This window comes from Nothoprocta perdicaria, unplaced genomic scaffold (genome assembly GCF_003342845.1).
Source record: "Nothoprocta perdicaria isolate Ctin4 unplaced genomic scaffold, notPer1 scaffold_287, whole genome shotgun sequence".
NCBI classification, from domain to species: Eukaryota; Metazoa; Chordata; class Aves; order Tinamiformes; family Tinamidae; genus Nothoprocta; species Nothoprocta perdicaria.
In genome coordinates this window covers 430,710-447,868 of record NW_020455518.1, presented here as the reverse complement: position 1 = coordinate 447,868, position 17,159 = coordinate 430,710, and the positions used below count along the sequence as shown (strand labels likewise).

The window sequence follows — 17,159 nt, the reverse complement described above, 5'->3', positions numbered from 1 at the left end:
CATCCAATAAGCKTCAATAAAATCTTCTCTATAAGCTTCAATAAAATCCTCTATATGATTCCCTAAATTCATCCTGTTGACTCTCTTTTCACCCTTTCACACAATCTGACCGGTGTTGTTATAAGCACAAACTCCTACAAGACCACTCTGCCGAAACACCATTTTCATAGCTTGCCTTCTTGAGCTAAGTTTGATGTCCTCACCTGAAGCCTGTATAAAGTCGTTCAACTTCTCCCTGATTTCTGTTATTTCAGATTATTAAGTTCACGTTTGAGACCTTCTGTCTAAGAGCTTTGCAAGATAAGGCTCACACCAAAATTACATATATCTAAATATACTACACTCACTGCACAACTTTCAGACCAAAGAATACAATTTACCAACAGCTAATCAACTATTTAAAAAACCTTAAGCAAAAAAAAACACAGTAAAAGAAGCTTTGGGGCAACATCAAAATTTATTTGCTGGAACTCACCTGGTGAGAATGGGGACCATATCTTGCCCACTGCCATGTTCTTTCTCCCATTGCTCAAGCAAAGCAGTGAGCTCGGCTTTGGAGTCCACATGCCCAGATCCTGAAGTCATGGCTTAGCCTGCAGCAGAGACAAGAAACAAGCAAAAGAAAATAAGTAAATTAGTAATAAGTCCTACAAACAACAACAAAGTTGTGATGGATTCATTCAAATCATCCAAATCAAAGATTAAAAGCCACTTGGAAGAGGCAAGTAAAATAACCAGCAAAAAAGAACAAGAGAGAAAACTAAGCAACAAAACACTGCTGAATTTCACCTTAAATCCAGAAAATTTCTAGATCTGCAAGACGAACATGCGCGGATTTCGCACACCACTCAACTGCTGTCCGACAACCTTGGTCACCATGGGAAGTCACCCTAGCTACAAGCGTTTTCAGAATCCAAGCCACTGAAAATTCTACCTGAATTCCAAATCTCTGGGCACCAAGTGAGCGGAGTTGGTCCAGGAGCTACTGCTCCTGGATTCACTCACAAAACCAGAGCCAGGAGACTGCRATCCCTGTCACGATGCCAGTTTAACACCCGGCAGCGAAGGCCAGATGAGGCTGGGGAAGGGAGAGGGTCTCTGCCTCCCCCCTGTTCAAGGTTTCCATGGACAGGTCCTGGCTCAGTCACTCCAGCACTGAGGCTATTGTAGTGAGTTTATGAGGTTTTAGTTTAGATGAGGGAAATAAATAAATATTTTAGAAAAGTTTAGATGGGGGAAATAAATTTTAGTTTAGATGAGGTTTAGTTTAGATGAGGGAAATAAATCTCACTGCCAGGAGATTTATTTCCCCATCTTCAAATGTGAGTTTCCCTTGCAGTTATAGGGGTGTTGTTAAGGTACCATTTAACAAAGCAAGCTCTTGCTTAGGTGKTATTTAAACCTCTAAATTACACAGACATCATGTTTTTCCCCCTCCAATCTTATAAAAGTTCACTAGAAATATTAACAGATCAAACTACAGCCAAATCCATCTCAAAATACTGCCGTGCCATTAGTCGCTAGCCRGACAGGCTGGGATTGCTGGAAGAGAGGCTACTTTATGGAAAGACCCTGAGCAAGTCTGGAGGAAGCAACAGCCAATGCTAAGGTAAAAGGRGGCCTCGTATTGGGAAACAGGCAGGGGGGAAGTGAAGAAATCAAAGGAAGGAGACAAAATAATAATAAAAAACTCTTCACATCCGAAAATGTACAGAAAAAGCCAGCATATAATACATATAACAGTCAATATGCACCCTAGTGCTGTAATATAAGAACAGTGATGAGTTACTAAAGGCAAGACAAGAGCTGGAGATCATCCAGCTGAGGATGAAACTGGTAGAAACGGCACAAAAATCATCAGGTCGAGGGCTGTGGAAAACAAATAAACCCACAGCTACAACACACCCCATCTGAAGAACATCGTTTTAATAAGTACTATATAAAAGGAGCATACGCTAACAAAGCGAAACAAAAAACTGCAGCAGCACGCAGAAAAAGATGATGATTTTAAAAAAATAAAATAAAAAAGGATAATGGTAATTACTCGTCATTTATTTAGAGCATTCATTATTCATTCATGACAAAACTAGACCAGGAGATTTGATGCAGAAGCATAAATCATTTTCAGGGAAAAAAACCCAAACCACCGCCTGAACGCAAGCAGTGTAAAATATCAAGAATATTCACACATACACACACACACTCCTTTGGAAAATAAAATTATTCCTAGTCCAAAAAGGTTCATCTCCTTCTTCATTACCTCAGCAACACTTGTCAGCAGCATTTCTGAGCTTTAAAACATCTCAGATAAACAACACTGAGCCAAATCTACTATGGGCCTTGGAAATGCTGGAATGGCAACTGCACAGAGGCACTTCAGCCCTCTCCAGCTTCCTTCTGTACCCCAAAAGGTGCTTCCCAGAGAAATGTGATCCCCAAAGCTCGTGCAAGGCCCACGTGGGCTGCTCTGGAATCTCAGGAGTAGTATATTCCCCCCAAAACTCTTCATTTCTCCAGCTAGATAGCAAATAAGAAAGGCTGCTCCGGCAGGAACAGCAACAGGTAAGTGAAGACCTCCATGAATTAAACTCTGAACAGCAGGAAGGCACCTGAGGCCTGGGACCACCCTGGATCTCACCATTTCCCTTGGACAGGCTGGCAAACMCATTCCTCCTCAAACTCCTTCCAGGAACTACCATAACAGGGTGCAGCTCTCTCCTCTTGCATTTAAGTCCACGTCTTTTTTTTTGTAAAGTAATACTTGGAAAAAGAAATACAGCCCTACTGCATGTGTCAATTATAATGCCTAATAGGAGGGAAAAAAAGACATTTTCATCACTTAACCCAACCACTACTGTCAGAGCATCATATTTCGATTAGATACAGCTGACAGAAGCAAAACCTACTCTAGCTTTGAGAGACAAACATTTATAACCTTAAACGTGCTCTAACTGTGAACACATCCACTGAAACCCGCCCTGCGTCTCAGCATCTCGCGCTGTGCAGCTTCTACATTAAACACTATTTTCACCTCCTACTGCTTAGCAGCATCGCTGGGAACTTTGTATTTTTTCTGAATGAAAAAAAAGTGACACCCAGAGGAGCATTCAGGTCTAAAACTTTGAGGTATTCATACGTTTTTGCGCTCACTTCTTAGGAGTCCTACACCTTGGTACATTAAGCTCTAAACAGCTAAGAAATACAGGTCTCCCTGATCTCTTCACCACAAACCTTGGTAAGAGAGCCTAAGTTCAAGCAGTGCAGCTGAACCTTTTGTTCCTCCCGTATTTGAGCGTCCCATCGACTGCAAGAACGGCAGAGGTCACTCACCCGCTGCTCTTAATGCTCCTAAAAAGGACCATGAGGTGTTCAGAACCGCGACTTCACCACGGACAAGCACTTCAAAGCACAAATAAATCAGTTTGTGAAGCCCGTAAGCCCACTGGCAGCGTGGTTACGCGGAGGACAAGTACAAAAGCCATACGTTGGGCACATAAAAGGAAAGAGCCATATTAAAAATAGCTTAGTTTAAAGAAAAAAAAATCGATTTTGCTGAAGGACCACATGTTTAAATCCAAATGCAAACAGAAGTTACGGGAGGATTTCTGCATCTACACAGGGCCAATTCAAACTCTAGCAACTTCCTCCCCAGCCTACCTTAAACTGGCCAGTTTCTTGTTGCTCTTAAACACAATTTTCAGCACGGCCAAGGGGGCAACAGAGGGGAGAAGTCTGCGGCAAAAGCGTAAACCCACAGTGAAAAATTTGGGCTCAGAAACCAGYATCTACCTAAACACACAGCAAACACACCAGTAAGTGTGCACCCGTGCTGTCAACAGAATGAAGCTCTTTACTTTCTAAGAGATGCCTCTTGTTGGATAAAGGGCCTTTAAGGAGGCTGAATCCCTGGGACAGCCAGAGGGGACCAGGGCGAGGGCGGCCAACGGCACCCAACTGTCAACAGCGACAGCTCCGGGGCAGGCCTCGCTCCTCTCCAGAGCGTCCCGGGACAAATCCCGGTTTCGGCACCGCGCCGGGGGCCCTCCGTGACCCGGCGTCACCGGGGGGAGCCTCCCGCACCCCCAGCCCACGGCAGGGCGGGCCATTTAAGCGCGAGCCCCGTGTTTTTAAGGCTCGGTTTCTGCGGGGGGAGGCTGGGCCGGGCTCCGCGCGCTGCGTTGCCCGGCACCGACACGTGCTCGGCCGGGCACAACCGGAACAAACCCCCGGCGGGGCCCCGGTGCCCGGAAGCGGCCGGGGAGGCACCGGCCGCAACGGAAGGCTAAAGGCCGCGGCGGGTGGGGGAGGGGGGGACCGGGGCCACGGGGTGGGGCCGTCGCCGCCCGTCCCGTTCCCCCGCCCGCGGCGGTGACAAGGCCGCGGGGCGCCCCCTAGCGCGGGGGCCGCGCGCGCACAGGGCCCGACCGCCGCCGCCGCCGCCGCCTCAGGGCCCGGCGCGGAAGGAGGCGGCGGGGCGGAGCGGCCCGAGGAGGAGGAGGAGGAGGCGGGAGGGGGGGGGGAAGGCGCGGATCGCGCCCCGCCGCCGCCCGTACCTGCGCGCTGCCCCCGCTGGGTCGTCGTCGTCGCCGCCGGCCCGGCCCGCGCTCGGCCCCGCACTCCCCGCGGCGGCCGCGATCGCTGTGGCGGGCGCGCACTTTTTGCGTCACCGCGGCGGGCGCGTCACGGCGCGGGAGGCGGCGGCGCGCGGCCTGCCGGGAAACGGAGTGCTGGCGGAGGGAGGCCGGCGGCCGCCGCCGCGCATGCGCCTAGAGGGGGGGAGGGAGCGCCACCGCGGCGCCGCGGAGGAGCCTGGGAGTTGTAGTTCCTCGCCGTGGGTGGCTGCGAAGCGCCGCCATGTTCCCGTCCTGGTCCTTCCTCCAAGCTATAGGGGGCTTAGCCTCTTCCTAGTGTTTTCCCATAATTATCCATCAGAATACGTGTGTGTTGGACGCATGTGCGGAGAAAACCCTCAGTGCTGCATCGCCCTGTCCCTGTTTGCTTCCCGCACGCACAGCCTTGCCTGCTGGCACCTTTCCCCTCCAGGGATTAGCCCTGTCCAGGCCAGCGCACTTTGTGCTTTTACAAGGGTAACAGTTGCATTTTCCCTTGCAGGAAGCACTGCAGCAATGAAGGGCCCTTGGGGGCCGAGGGGCAGTACATAGGCACCCGTGCTGTGCATGTAGCCGTAATCGAACCCCCACCCTCATGCCGGTACTTTGCTTGGTACCACCAGGTGCTCCAGGAGAGGGAACATCCCWGTGAGATGCAGGTCATGAAAGGAGACACCAGCAGTGCGTTTGTGCCTCCTGCCCTGGGCGCTCTGGTGGCTGAGAGGTCTCAGAGAGAGCCAGTTGTGTGCAAGGAGGTGACAGCTATTGCTGCATGTTTGTCTGCAGGGGTTGTCCGGGCAAGCAGACAACATATTCACCTCGGAGAGTCAATGGGTGGTCACAAATCAAAACCGAATCAAAGTGTGAGCTCCCTTCCAGCAAAATAACCACAAAGGGAAAAGGTCTTTTCTCCCCACGGCTGTCGCACCCCAGATCAACTCACAGTAAATACCTTGGTACAACCAGCACTTCTCAGGGAGAAGATAAAACCACTTYGCCAAGCTCTGATAAGCTTCTAGACTTAAGGAGGAATTAATAGTGGAATCCAGGGCAGAGCAACCCTGGTAAGAGAAGCCGGGAAGACTCAAGCTGTGTCACCAGAGGTCACCTCAAGTACAGATAAGAGGGGAAATGCAGGAAGGACCCTGCACCAGTTGCCTCTATCTGCTTGGGGGTGCCAGTTTGTTCCTTATCATGTTTCTGCTCACAACTGTGGTTGCTTAAGCAGTAGGTACCCAGGTAGAAACTACCAGACTCTGCTGCACACTTTTGAAGCGTGACTCACAGCAGGTGAGTAATAAGCGATAATCAAGCAACAGAAATGCAGTAATGGAGYTCAGTCCCTTCTCAGCACTCGAAGAAGGCAATGTCAGGACCTGWGCCTTCGGAGGGCTTGAACCTGCCTTGCTAAGATGCAGGTGACCTGCAGGGTGTTTCTCCACAGCTCCCAAGCCTTGGGACTCGGCACAAGCCAGCAGGAATCCCAATCCTGGGCARTGAAGGCAGGTTCCTCGGCAAGCGGGAGGAAGCAGGAGGGATCAGCGCACCCCAGTGCCCAGGCAGAGCTGGACAATGCAGAGCGGGAGCGGACGTTGCCACCTGCAGTCCTGGCAACGTGGGCAAACAGGTCCAAAATCCGGGCACCCTGTGTGTGCCCAGGATATGCTGTGTGCGACAGGAGAATTGTCCAGTCACTAGGTGGCACACCAAGATCATTGCACCCGGCCAGCATCCTCCAGAGAGAGAGAGCGGAGAGAGCCAAGCGGCCCAAAGCCCGGCAGAACAAGCCATCACCCAGGGCTGATGTGCTTGGAAAGAGCCCTGGGCATGCACACAGCGAGCAAAATTTCTACATGGAAAAAGTAGTCAAACGTTGGAACAGGCTTCCCTGGGAAGTGGTGGAGTCACCATCCCCGGCAGTGTCTAAAAAACTTGGATAAGGCGCTTAGGGACATGGTTTAGCAGGATGGTCTTGAAGGGCTTATGGTTGGACTGGATGGTCTTGAAGGTCTTTTCCAACCATAATGATTCTATGGCTCTATGAAAACCACCTGAGCACTGCCTGGAGAACTACAAGGTAAAAGCACAGGCCAGGATCRGATATTCAATGCCATTCTACCAGGTCTGCTTTGCTCTTTTGAAGAAGAGCAGCAGGTGAAACAGGGAGAGGAAGAGCGCCTGGGTGACCCTCTGCAAGGAGGCAGAGCAAAGCACRGGGAGAAGTTCCTTGCAGCAGGTCACACTTTCCATTTGCCAGGTGGAGGCAGAGCGAGGGACAGCAGCACAAGATAAAACCAGCATTTGTGTGGAGGGACCAAGGAGACATGTATTTTGGCAGAAACCCAGCTACCAGTTGCTGCTTTTTTCAGCAAGTCTAGGCCAGTAGAAGCAGTTGGCACTTGAAGGACCATGCCATGGGCAGCTGCACTAGCTCTTCTGGACACGGGGGTCTGCAGGGCTTGGCACCAGGCGGGCAGCGACCCCAGGCTTTGGGACAGCAGCACAGACCCGGCTCAGCAGCCAGCTCCCCACTGAGCCACTGTTTGGCTGGGGATAGAGCCCAGCCTGGAGAGAGGAGCCACATCTATATCTAGGAGCCCAGAAATGCAAAAGAATGTAGTTCATCAGGAGCACAGAAATGAATGTAGTTCATCAGCTCGGGTGCTAACGAGGAGGCAGCGAGCAGGCAAACAGATTTCTCCCAAGCATATGGCAGTGCCAAAAGCCTCCGCTCGGGCTGATGCCAGCAGCTCCCAGCTCTGCCTAGCTGAGCRGCAGCACAGCTGCGTTTACAAGCAGAAAGTCCACAGGAATTTTAAGGAACACACACACACACACACACACACCCCGCTYGGCCGCTGCGTTGCGGGAAGGAGGGCACCACGGGCAGCCTCAAAGCTGTCCGTGTTCCCAGTTGGGAAACACCAGGCACATAGGCCATAGTGAGCACAAAGGAGATGTTAAGGCAATCACCCGTGTGATGAGCTTCTGTTAACGTGAAATTAGYTTCTGTAACTGGAAATGTGTTAAAAGTTCATGCCTTCTGAGTTCGTGCCATTTGACAGGAGTTTTCCTTCTTCTTTCTTCTGTTACCGTATAAAACAGCTCTCCAAGCAGCAAAGGAAACTCTTCATATGGGAGAAAACAAGAGGAGATTGCACACAGCATGCTGTGAAATGCCTGCAAGGAGCACACTGGGGATATAAACAAATGCCTATGAATGTTTTCCAGCCACAAGGATCTTCGGGATTACTTGTAACAGCAGCAGCTTTTAAAAAACAAAGAGTACACAAAGCCAGGAGAAAGTTGGGGTTTAACACAACTATTCTTTTAAGGGGAAGGAAATTATTTTTGCTCTCTTCTTGAGAGAGATTATCAGGCTTTAAATCCAGAGCAGGTTATATATCTGCCCTCTTTTCTTGGTGACTTCTCTCCACAGGAATTAAATGGGTCAAGTATGTGGCAGTTGTGATCCGTGGGAAGGCAATAAGCAAGTTAATGAAGAGGGGCTGCAGTGATTCCAGGTGCTGTGGATGTGTGTAAACAAGTTAATTTTTGATTCATGAGTGGCTTCTACCACCGAGGGGTTCCCTCAAGGGTCTTAGTAATAAATATATGATGTTTTTTCACGTGTAGGTTCTCCAGTTAAAATCTTTAGCTTTATAGTGATGTTCCCAGTTGTTTTAAAGCTCTGTGGGCTATCAGCTCCAATCAGCCTTGTGTGCAYGAGACGCTTGGACCTGACCCCTTGTAAAGACCAAGCACAGATCACTTTGCTCACACTGAAGTTCAGCCACCTTCAGAAAGAGGCACTGAAGCTGCCCTAATGGCACCTAAAATTCAACAGCAGGGCAAAAATCATCATTCCAAGAGATTGAATTTAAAGCTGCAAAGAGGCAGGGTGCACTGACTGGTGGTGGAGTTCACCCAGGGCACCTGCCCTAGGTTCCCCTCTCCCACGAGTGTTTTTATCACACCCGGTCACAAGGCAACATCACCTTGAAAAATCCTCGTGTTCATAGTGGGAGCTGACGTGTAAAGACACGGTACTGAAGTCAGTAGCCTGCGGGGAAAAATGAGTTTTTGGAGCAATGAGAAGCCAATAAGAGATGCTTTACAGCTCGAATGGGCTGTATGGACAGCAGATCTCACAGGAGATTATAGGAATACTGACACAAAGCTTCAAACCAGGAGGGAAGAGGGAATCGTATTTATTCACCTTTCGAGATGCCGGTGCTCTTCTCCATCTTTTCCATAAAACACAGGTTTGCATCGTGCCTGTGTATTGCGAGATCTGGTTTTGCCTTCAGGCCACGGGAGTAAAGCCCTGGTTGCCTGGTTTAAAATAAACTAAATAAATTAAAATAAGCTGGCAAAATAAAGGCAGGATTTCACYGTAGACATTTCAAACTGCTGTCGCAGGAGCCTCTCCGGGCCATTCCCAGGCTTAGCTTCAGCACAGACAGGTACATCAGGCCACGCTACCTGCCTGAGGGGTCCCTTGGGGTATCYGACCCCCCCTGCTCGTTAATGCTAAATAACATTATGCTCTAGAGAGAGCTGCCCGCAAGCGGCGGGAGCAGAAGCGGGCGAATGAATCCACGCACAGATGAAGCCCCAAGGGATTTGCGGAGGGAAGGGCATTGCCTGCTGCAGCTGCTGGCAAAGGGAAGCTTTGCAAACCAGCTGTGGTTACCTGAAGTCCAAGAGAGGGATATCCAGGGTTTGCCTTGCAGCAGCATCTATGGATGGTGCAATGCCCTGGGTGTCCCTTCTGCAAAAGGCAGCCTCTCCTAGCAAGGGACATCCTGGGTCTTGCAGCTCCGGCTTTTCCGAGCTAATTCCCTCCTCTCTTGGAGCTGACCAACATCTCGCTGCCCTTCATTAGCTTCTCACATCACAAGAGTCATACAAAAATGGGGGAGAAGGAAGAATTTACCATTCTCGCAGCCAGGCAAGTTCACAGAGTTATTTGGCAGCCTTGCAGACACCCTCTGGGCTTTGCTTTCCCTTGCCAATGTTGCAGTTCCCTCCTGGAGGAGCTTTCACAGAGGCTTTTGCCAACATGTGGATCCTGCAGTCAGTGGGGCTGCAGCCTGCGTGCGAAGGGGAAAGCACCACCCTGGGGACACCCCATGCCAAGGCCACCTCTCAGGCAGTTTTCCTCCTGGGAAACGGTGGTGGAAGTTTGCTCCGTTGGGAATAATCCCCGRGGGATTTTGCCAGGGGGAGGCTGAGCGAGGAGGGTGGCAGCTCCCTTCTCCCTCACGTTACAGGGTCTGCTGCAGCACTATGTGTTTTCTGGAAGGACTCCTGGATTTCACCCCTTGCTTCTGCCGTGGTGGCCACATCCAGGTTTGCAAACGGTGCTCAGCACCTCTCTGTTCCTGTCGCGGATCACGATGGTGGGAAAGTGCCGGGAGCGCTTGTGTCACGAACCTCTCCCATGGATTTGGTAACATCTCCCCTGCGCTGCAGCTGGGGGATCTGCTCTGCAGCCAGGCTGCACGCAAGCAATTTCCAGCGCAGGGTGTGGACTGGTGAAATATGACTAAGAAAATGAGAGATGACTAAGAAAAACAAGTCGCTGTGGTGCTGCAGAGCCATCTCCAGCCTGAAGGAGCTGGGTGCTCCTGCTGCAAGCCCCGAGAGGTTTCGCACTGAGCTCCTTGCAGCACCTTGGAAGGAGGTGGTTGAGCAGCGGAGATCCCAGCATCCCTATTCAGGTGTGATCCTTCTGGGCTCTTGTGGGAGCCCATTAATGGGGAAAAAGCTCCTCTGCCCACTATTTATCTCTGTGGGACAGACAATCATGCAAAGGAGCAGAGAACTATCCGCCCCAGCCATCAGCTCCATGCCCTGTGTCTTCTCCGCTCGCCGCTCCACATCCCAGTGCATCGGGGTCCCTGCTCACCCGGATAAACTCATCCCCCCTCGCTCGGCTGAGGGTTTCCCAACCTCTCTGGTTGCACTTCCAGGCATTCCGTGGCTTCTGCCAGCTCTTTTTGTGGTTTGTCGGGAATTTTTCCCCTAATACTTCACAGAACTCTGGTTGCTATGCAGTGTTTCCAGGCTCTGCCACAATCCCCCACGCTGGGGCGCGCAGCTCGGCTGCGGAGTGGACAACTGCCTCATTAATTTGCCCTTTTTTTTTTAATTTTCTTGCATAGTAATCTTGGATGCCTGGGAATAAACTGTTACTAATAGCTCCCTCCTTCCTCATGCCAATTTACTTCAGTAAATTATTGGCAAAATTGTTCCCTGTGTGGTCTAGACGAGGGCACAGACAACAGGGCGATAGAAGCTGCATCGCGACGCGGAGCTGGGTTTGCTCTCGGTTCCCATCTCCTCACCCGTGGCAGGCAGATGAGGAACAGGAGCGGCAGGGAGCGAGGAAGCAGCACGGAGAACAAGCGTGGGCWGGAGATGGCCACTATGGTGGTCACCACGTAAGGTGCCGAGGTGGAACCTCAGAGACACTTTCCTCTGCCAGCGTAAAGTTCTCCCTGCTCTCCCACACATCCAACATATCCTAGATGTCCCATGCTGAACGTGGGCCCTGCAGTTCCCCACATTAGACACATGAAAACATTTTAAAAACACGGTAGCCCAAACCTGTCCTGGATGCAGATGAAGATGCCCAGGCATTCAGCAGAGCTACCAAGGGCAGGTACATGGTGGGGAGGACAGGGTTGATTTGAAACATGGCCTGTGATTAAAAAAGATGTAAATAATATCATTGAGGGCATAAGTGGGGTTCTCAGGGGTAGTAACTACCCAACTAAAGCAATTAAATCCCCTTTATCAACAGTATTGCTACAGGAGAGAGCTGTCATGGAGGTTATAAATTTTCTYGGAGGCTTTCTTGGTATAGGATCTTGGAGCTTCTTGGTATAGGAACAAACTTTGATCCTGCTGGAGAAGCTACGGCAACTCAGGATGATTTGGAGGGAGCTTTAGCAACTCACAGMTGTGTTTTTCCTTAAGTTGCTCCCAGGTTTAGGCCGTGTTGGTTTCTAGGACTCTGCTCAAGAGGTCAAGGCTCTCACTGAGCCGCTGGTCAAGGCTATTTGCCAACCAAGGCCATCAAAAGGGGTGGAGGGTAGAGGGTAAGACTGTGATTTTGTAGCCTCTAAACAGAACAAGAAGCTTTTCTGCTCCCCTGTGAAGTATAAAAAGGTCATCTACACGAGGGAACTTTAGCAGATTCTTATGTTTACTCCTCCTCRTCCTTTTCCCCACTGCAGTGCTTAGCAAAAGGAAAGATGGGAGTTAAACTCCAAATTTTATGCAAAAAAACTGCATAAGATTTTAGCATCGCTTCTCATTTTCTGCATCAGGACACTATGCTTGAAATAGCAGGAGCTGTGTTCCCGAAGAACTGCAGCTCATAAGCAGGTCAAAGCCGGCTCCCATGGACACAAGCAGCCTCTAGATTACCTCCTTGATAGCCTTCCAAATTATTCCTGCTGAAATGCATCCACAACTAAAGTTATTTTTCCAAAGGGCAACCCAGAATTGGCTCTTGCATGATTGAAACCACATGCTGATTAAGGCAGAGGCTTCCGTAAGATCCTGAACCTGAGAAGCAACTGTGAAGCTGGAGGAGTCAAGGGAAGGAAGAGACACTAATTTGGTTTAAATGGGTGCTGTTTGGTGGTTGTTTTTTGCAATGAGATCACCTACTGTGGGGGAGAAGCAGACTACAATGATCTTAGATTATCCCAAAATTCAAATGCCGCCCACTGCGCTGGGTCACGCAGACCGCAAAGAGCATTAAATTATGGCAATATTTTCACACTGAGAAAGCAGGAATAACTGGGCTGTGAAGACATTATTTTTTCCAAAGATAGGACATGCAGCGAGGACAGAGCACRATGAATTGGGGATTTCAGTCACACTGATGTATGCCTTTAGCATGACTAATTCCATGCCGGACTCTACCAAGGTATCAGAAAGACATCTGGGCACCGCAAGGAATAAACAGCCACTGCTAATGAACAGGGAAGTATTTCAGAGTAGAAACATGAAATATAACTGCAAATCATGAGATATTATGACTTATGGCACGCTGTATGGAGTTTCATGATTGCTGTGCATGGAGGAGAGACCCCACCAAAGCAGCAGGCTTGGTGTGCTGGATGGTTGCAGGGCTCTGCAGATGTTGTTAAACTGGGTCCAAGGGGTGTTGGGGAAGGAGCAGCCCTCAGCAAGGCTCAGCCTGCCTGGGCGAGCGGTCGTACGGGTGAACACAGCAGGTCTCACGTGGTGTATTACCCTGGGAACACCATGCCAAGGAGGAAGTGTTATGGGCTAATAAGCAAAAAGGTGGAATCAACACTAATTCCTCCATGCAGACACCTTAAATCAAAGGGTTTCCCGGGAGCACAGGTGAGCTAATGAACAAAAGATCTGCTCYCCAAGAAAGCGTGTACAAAGTAAGCAAAGAGAAAAGCTGGCTATCTTGTTTTACGGCTGCAGATTAACAGTAAACCCTTGTTGAGTCTACCAGCTGAAGGAACAAATGTAGGTCTTACCAGCATTAATGTGACAAGTGGACTAAGATCTCTATCCAAACCTTGATAATCCACCAAATCCCTCTGCCTGTTGCATCTGTGCTCAAAAAAAACCTGAAAAAGCCTTTTATTACTAGTCACTCACTTGCATATATCTGTCCCCAAGAAACTCCTTCCTCTACCATCCTCATCACTGAGGATAACTCTCCAGATGTGATTAAAATGCAGCTGTCAACTGAACAAAACCAAATCATGGYAGTCCCTGGCTAGTCTGTAAGTGCCCTGTCTACCAGCGCCCCTCACAACCAGCCCAYGGTTATGGAGCCTCCACCACTGCAGGTAGAAGGAGATGACCTGAAATAGCAGTGGCAGGATCTGAGGAACCATGTATGCTGGTGGCAGATGGAACTGGGGCAGTTTTGGGGCAATATTTTTGCTTTTTCTCCTGCGGCTTCACCCACGGAAAAGGTCAGCCTGGTTTGCAGGGCCCCAGCAGAGAGCTGGCCAGCGAGTCACCCCTGCTCCCTAGCAGCTGCTCTTTCTCCAAGGTAGCTAGAGTTGCTGCTTCTAAAACTAGAGGTCAAGTTGGGAAGCCAACCTGCAGGTAATGGTCACCTTTGGTGACTCTCCAACACCCYAAATAAGACCAAACAGAGCAGTTACCAGACAGGTAGAGAGCAGCCAAGCATGAGGTTAAGCTGAGAAGTCCATCCAAAGTTTGAAGGCTCGATTAACATGCACCAACACTAAGCAAGCTGATATATAAATATATATATTATAATACAGCTCAAGTAGATAATTGAAGGGCCAGGGTTGAGCTTAAATGGCCTCCTGGGMCAATGAGTGGAGGGTGGGGGTAGGCAAAGACCCAGGTGGTTCTTGTTAGGGCCATTAAATTTCATCAGTGCCTCAAGGCCCTATTGTCTACAGTTCTAGCTGGAGGGGACAGTGTTGCTCTAGAAGGGAAGAGTCCCCTGGCAAGGCAGACACCAAAATGAATTTCTCAGGAGATGGGTTACTAGAAAGGAAGCCTGGGCAAAGGAGTGATGCCGGAGATGTATTCACCTCATGGATCGGGATGTCTTCCCTGTTCCACAGCTAGAAGGTTAGAAGGCTAGAAGAACCACTTCCAGAAGGTTAATGCATTTTGCAGGGGCTGGGAGGGAGCCATTGGGCCCAGCTTGCTGCACCTGCTAGAACCAGCTGGCTTGGAAGGATGGCTTAAAAGGAGAGTTGAGGGGGAGGCAAGAGGTTGAGGATGTTTAGCTCCTCTGGCTGAGCTCAGAAGCAACTAAGCGCCTGGTACTGCCTCAATGGAAGCCTCTGGTTTTGTGCTGCTTGGTACTGAGTTGTCCTACTGCAGGTGGTCCTGGTTAAGCAGAGCAAGAAGAATAAAGCAATATAATTTTATATATATTTATTTACTGATGGTCTTTTACAGGTAGCACAATAATTCAGCTGTGTGTGCTGGAGCTGAGCTTGACTTTGCCCCTGGAGGAGGTCTGACCATTGCAGGACTTTCTAGGTGGGTTGAGCACTGGCCTAGCAGCCTAAGTGTCAGAACTAAGTGTCAGAACTGTTAGCAGTCTAAGTGTCAGAACTGGTGGTTGTAGCAGGTGAGCTGGCAGTGCAAGCTCTGCTTTAGCCAAGTATTCTGCTGTGGGTGTCTGTGTGATACTTTCCATTAAGATGCTCCCTTGTATTGAGTCTTAAACTCATTGCTTTAGTTTTCTTGAGTGCTGCTTCATCTTTCACCCTGGTTCCCTCCTGTTCCTGTCTATATTCCTTGCTCTTCTCTTTCCTTGCCTGAAGTTGCCAGCYCTTCCAATGTCCCTCTGGGAGGGAAATGAGCGGGACTCTGCCTGGCTTCACCTTCCTGCTGCGTCGGGCTCCCTTACGCAGCGCTGGAGGCTGAGCAGTGAGCAGTGCTCTACTGTGTTATGTAATGGCATTACAACATTTCAATACTCTAATCTTCCCCTAAAGCAGCTCATCACGGAGGGATAAGAAAATAAAATAAATGCCAGCTCTGCAAGCAGCGAGGCTGTGCTCCCTAATGACACCAAATCTCTTCTGGGTTGTTCTGATTTGGAGCGAGAGGAAACGCCGGGGCTGGTTTGTGGGATGAGGGCTGCCTTTACCTTGTGTGGTAGGAGTTATGGGTTGCTCTTCTCAGTGATGGCTAGTTCTTAGCCCCTTCTAGTGGGGAACAGAAAAGTTGCAGGCTGAGTGCTGGGGCAGGAGCCAAGCTCATGCTGAGCATTGTGCTGCTGCTTAAATGTCCCTGAAACGGGGAAGCTGTGACTTTAGCTAGTCCCCCTCTGAGATGAGGTTCCTTAGGACCTCCTTGGCCAAGTCCCTAAGTGGACAGCCTCTTTTAAGTGGCGTATTCTTCTCTTCATGGCTTTCCCTTTCCTTCCCACCTTCTCTCTTTTTGAGTCTGTCTTTCCAGAGGGAAACTGCCAGGGAGCATCCCTGCTTCTCCCTCCCTGCTGTCTGGATGTGCCTGCCCTGCCACAAGAGAGGGAATGGCTGGACTGCAGCTCCTTCTTCATGGYGGGAATGTGTGGGAAGAAACAAAGCAGAAATGGGCAGAGGTGTGAGGGGAAAGGTCTCTGTACTGTTACAGGGTCTATGTGAGTCAACACAGATGAAGCTAAGCAGGTGAGATGGGGATACCACACTCAAATCCCAGCTTTCCAGGAAGCTGGAGCTGTGCTATCGCGGCACAACTTCCATGCTTGGAAGGGTCTGAGAATAGCGTGTCCACCAGCTCTTGTAACCCGGTTGCTGGAGTACTTCAGAAGCAGCTGCTGTGATTTATGAGCCCATTCAACCCAACACGCTTTTGCCAGCGATGAGGTCAGTGATTTATTAGCTGCTTTGAAAGAGATGCCACTTGATGGCTCCAGGTTGTCCCACCTGGGACACTGATGGTCAGTGCRGGAGTGTTGCTTGATGGATACCTTCCTCTGGATACAAGGCTGAGGCCTCATGGTACTGGGGGGCTTAAGCTGGAGCCCTGATCAGGGCAGCTATGAAAGGCAAAGCTCTGGCAGTGCCTTTAAAAGTAGTACAAAAATCTTATAAATCGTGCTCCAAAGCACAAGAACWAAGTGACCACGAGCAGAAGTGCTCATGGATATGAGAGAATCAATTAGGACATATGGATGAATAATGCATACGCAGTTTAGGAGGGACAGATGACACGGGCTTTATTTTTGTACCGTTAATTGAGAGGCGATTCTAGGACAGAAAAAGAGCACAGAGGAAAGACTTCGGAGCAGAGGGGAGCTTCAGAGCAGCTTCTAGCCACAGTGTCAGAAGCTGCAGTCTCATCCCCAGCACTTCCTGCCCATTAAGCTGCAAAAAAAAACCTCAGAAGAGGAGTTGTGCTAATGTCCTCTGCAGCTCCTAATCCTTGTAAGCGATACTGCCTAGGAAACCGAGTCAGGCTGCAAATGAGAATTTAAAGAGAAATATTAAAGCCATCGCCTGCTGATCTGATGGCCTTTCCCGTGTCAGCATAGTGGCTCCATTGTCTTCCTTGCTCCTCGGGGCCCAGGATCAGTCATGGGACATGGGTCAGCTCCGTTGAGCGATGGAAACAAGGCTGGGCTGTTCCTTGGATGTGTGGGAGTTGTTAAAGGAGAAGGATGCGCTTGGGCTGGGGGAGGGAGGTGATTGGGGCCATCTGCTCTTGCCCATGGGTCCCCTTGGGGTCTGGGCACCAGGTGGGTCTGCCAGGAATGAGGATCCCCCCCTTGGCATTACTGGAATAACTGCTGTGGGCTAGAGTGGGATCCAGGAAGGAGGATCCCTCCTTGKCTTTACTGGAATAACCGCTGTGGGTTAGAGCGGTATCCAGGGAAGGAAGATCCCTCCTTGGCTTTACTGGGATAACTGAATGGGCTACAGYGGGATCCAGGGAATGAGGATCCCTCCTTGGCTTTACTGGGATAACTGCTGCGGGTTAGAGTGGGATCCAGGGAAGGAGGATCTCTCCTTGGTTTTACTGGGATAACTGCTGTGG

General features: G+C 50.1%; 2 protein-coding genes across 3 annotated transcripts in view; one reads left to right on the top strand and one right to left on the bottom strand.

The window, feature by feature from the left end:
- The window catches only part of DCAF1 (DDB1 and CUL4 associated factor 1), a 37,239-nt gene extending 36,652 nt beyond the window's left edge, over positions 1 to 587 (bottom strand). The window contains exon 1 of the mRNA XM_026041502.1: positions 476 to 587. Within this exon, the coding sequence (XP_025897287.1) occupies positions 476 to 585 (110 nt within the window). The 5' untranslated portion in view covers positions 586 to 587. The remainder of the gene's footprint in view (positions 1 to 475) is intronic.
- A 13,536-nt stretch (positions 588 to 14,123) lies between these two features.
- Positions 14,124 to 17,159, top strand: part of RAD54L2 (RAD54 like 2) — a 50,784-nt gene continuing 47,748 nt past the window's right edge. The window contains exons 1-2 of one of the 2 annotated variants that reach the window (XM_026041514.1): positions 14,124 to 14,231; positions 14,568 to 14,651. The gene's annotated coding sequence lies outside the window, so the exon portion shown is untranslated. The remainder of the gene's footprint in view (positions 14,232 to 14,567; positions 14,652 to 17,159) is intronic. The other variant, XM_026041518.1, reaches the window with a different exon arrangement.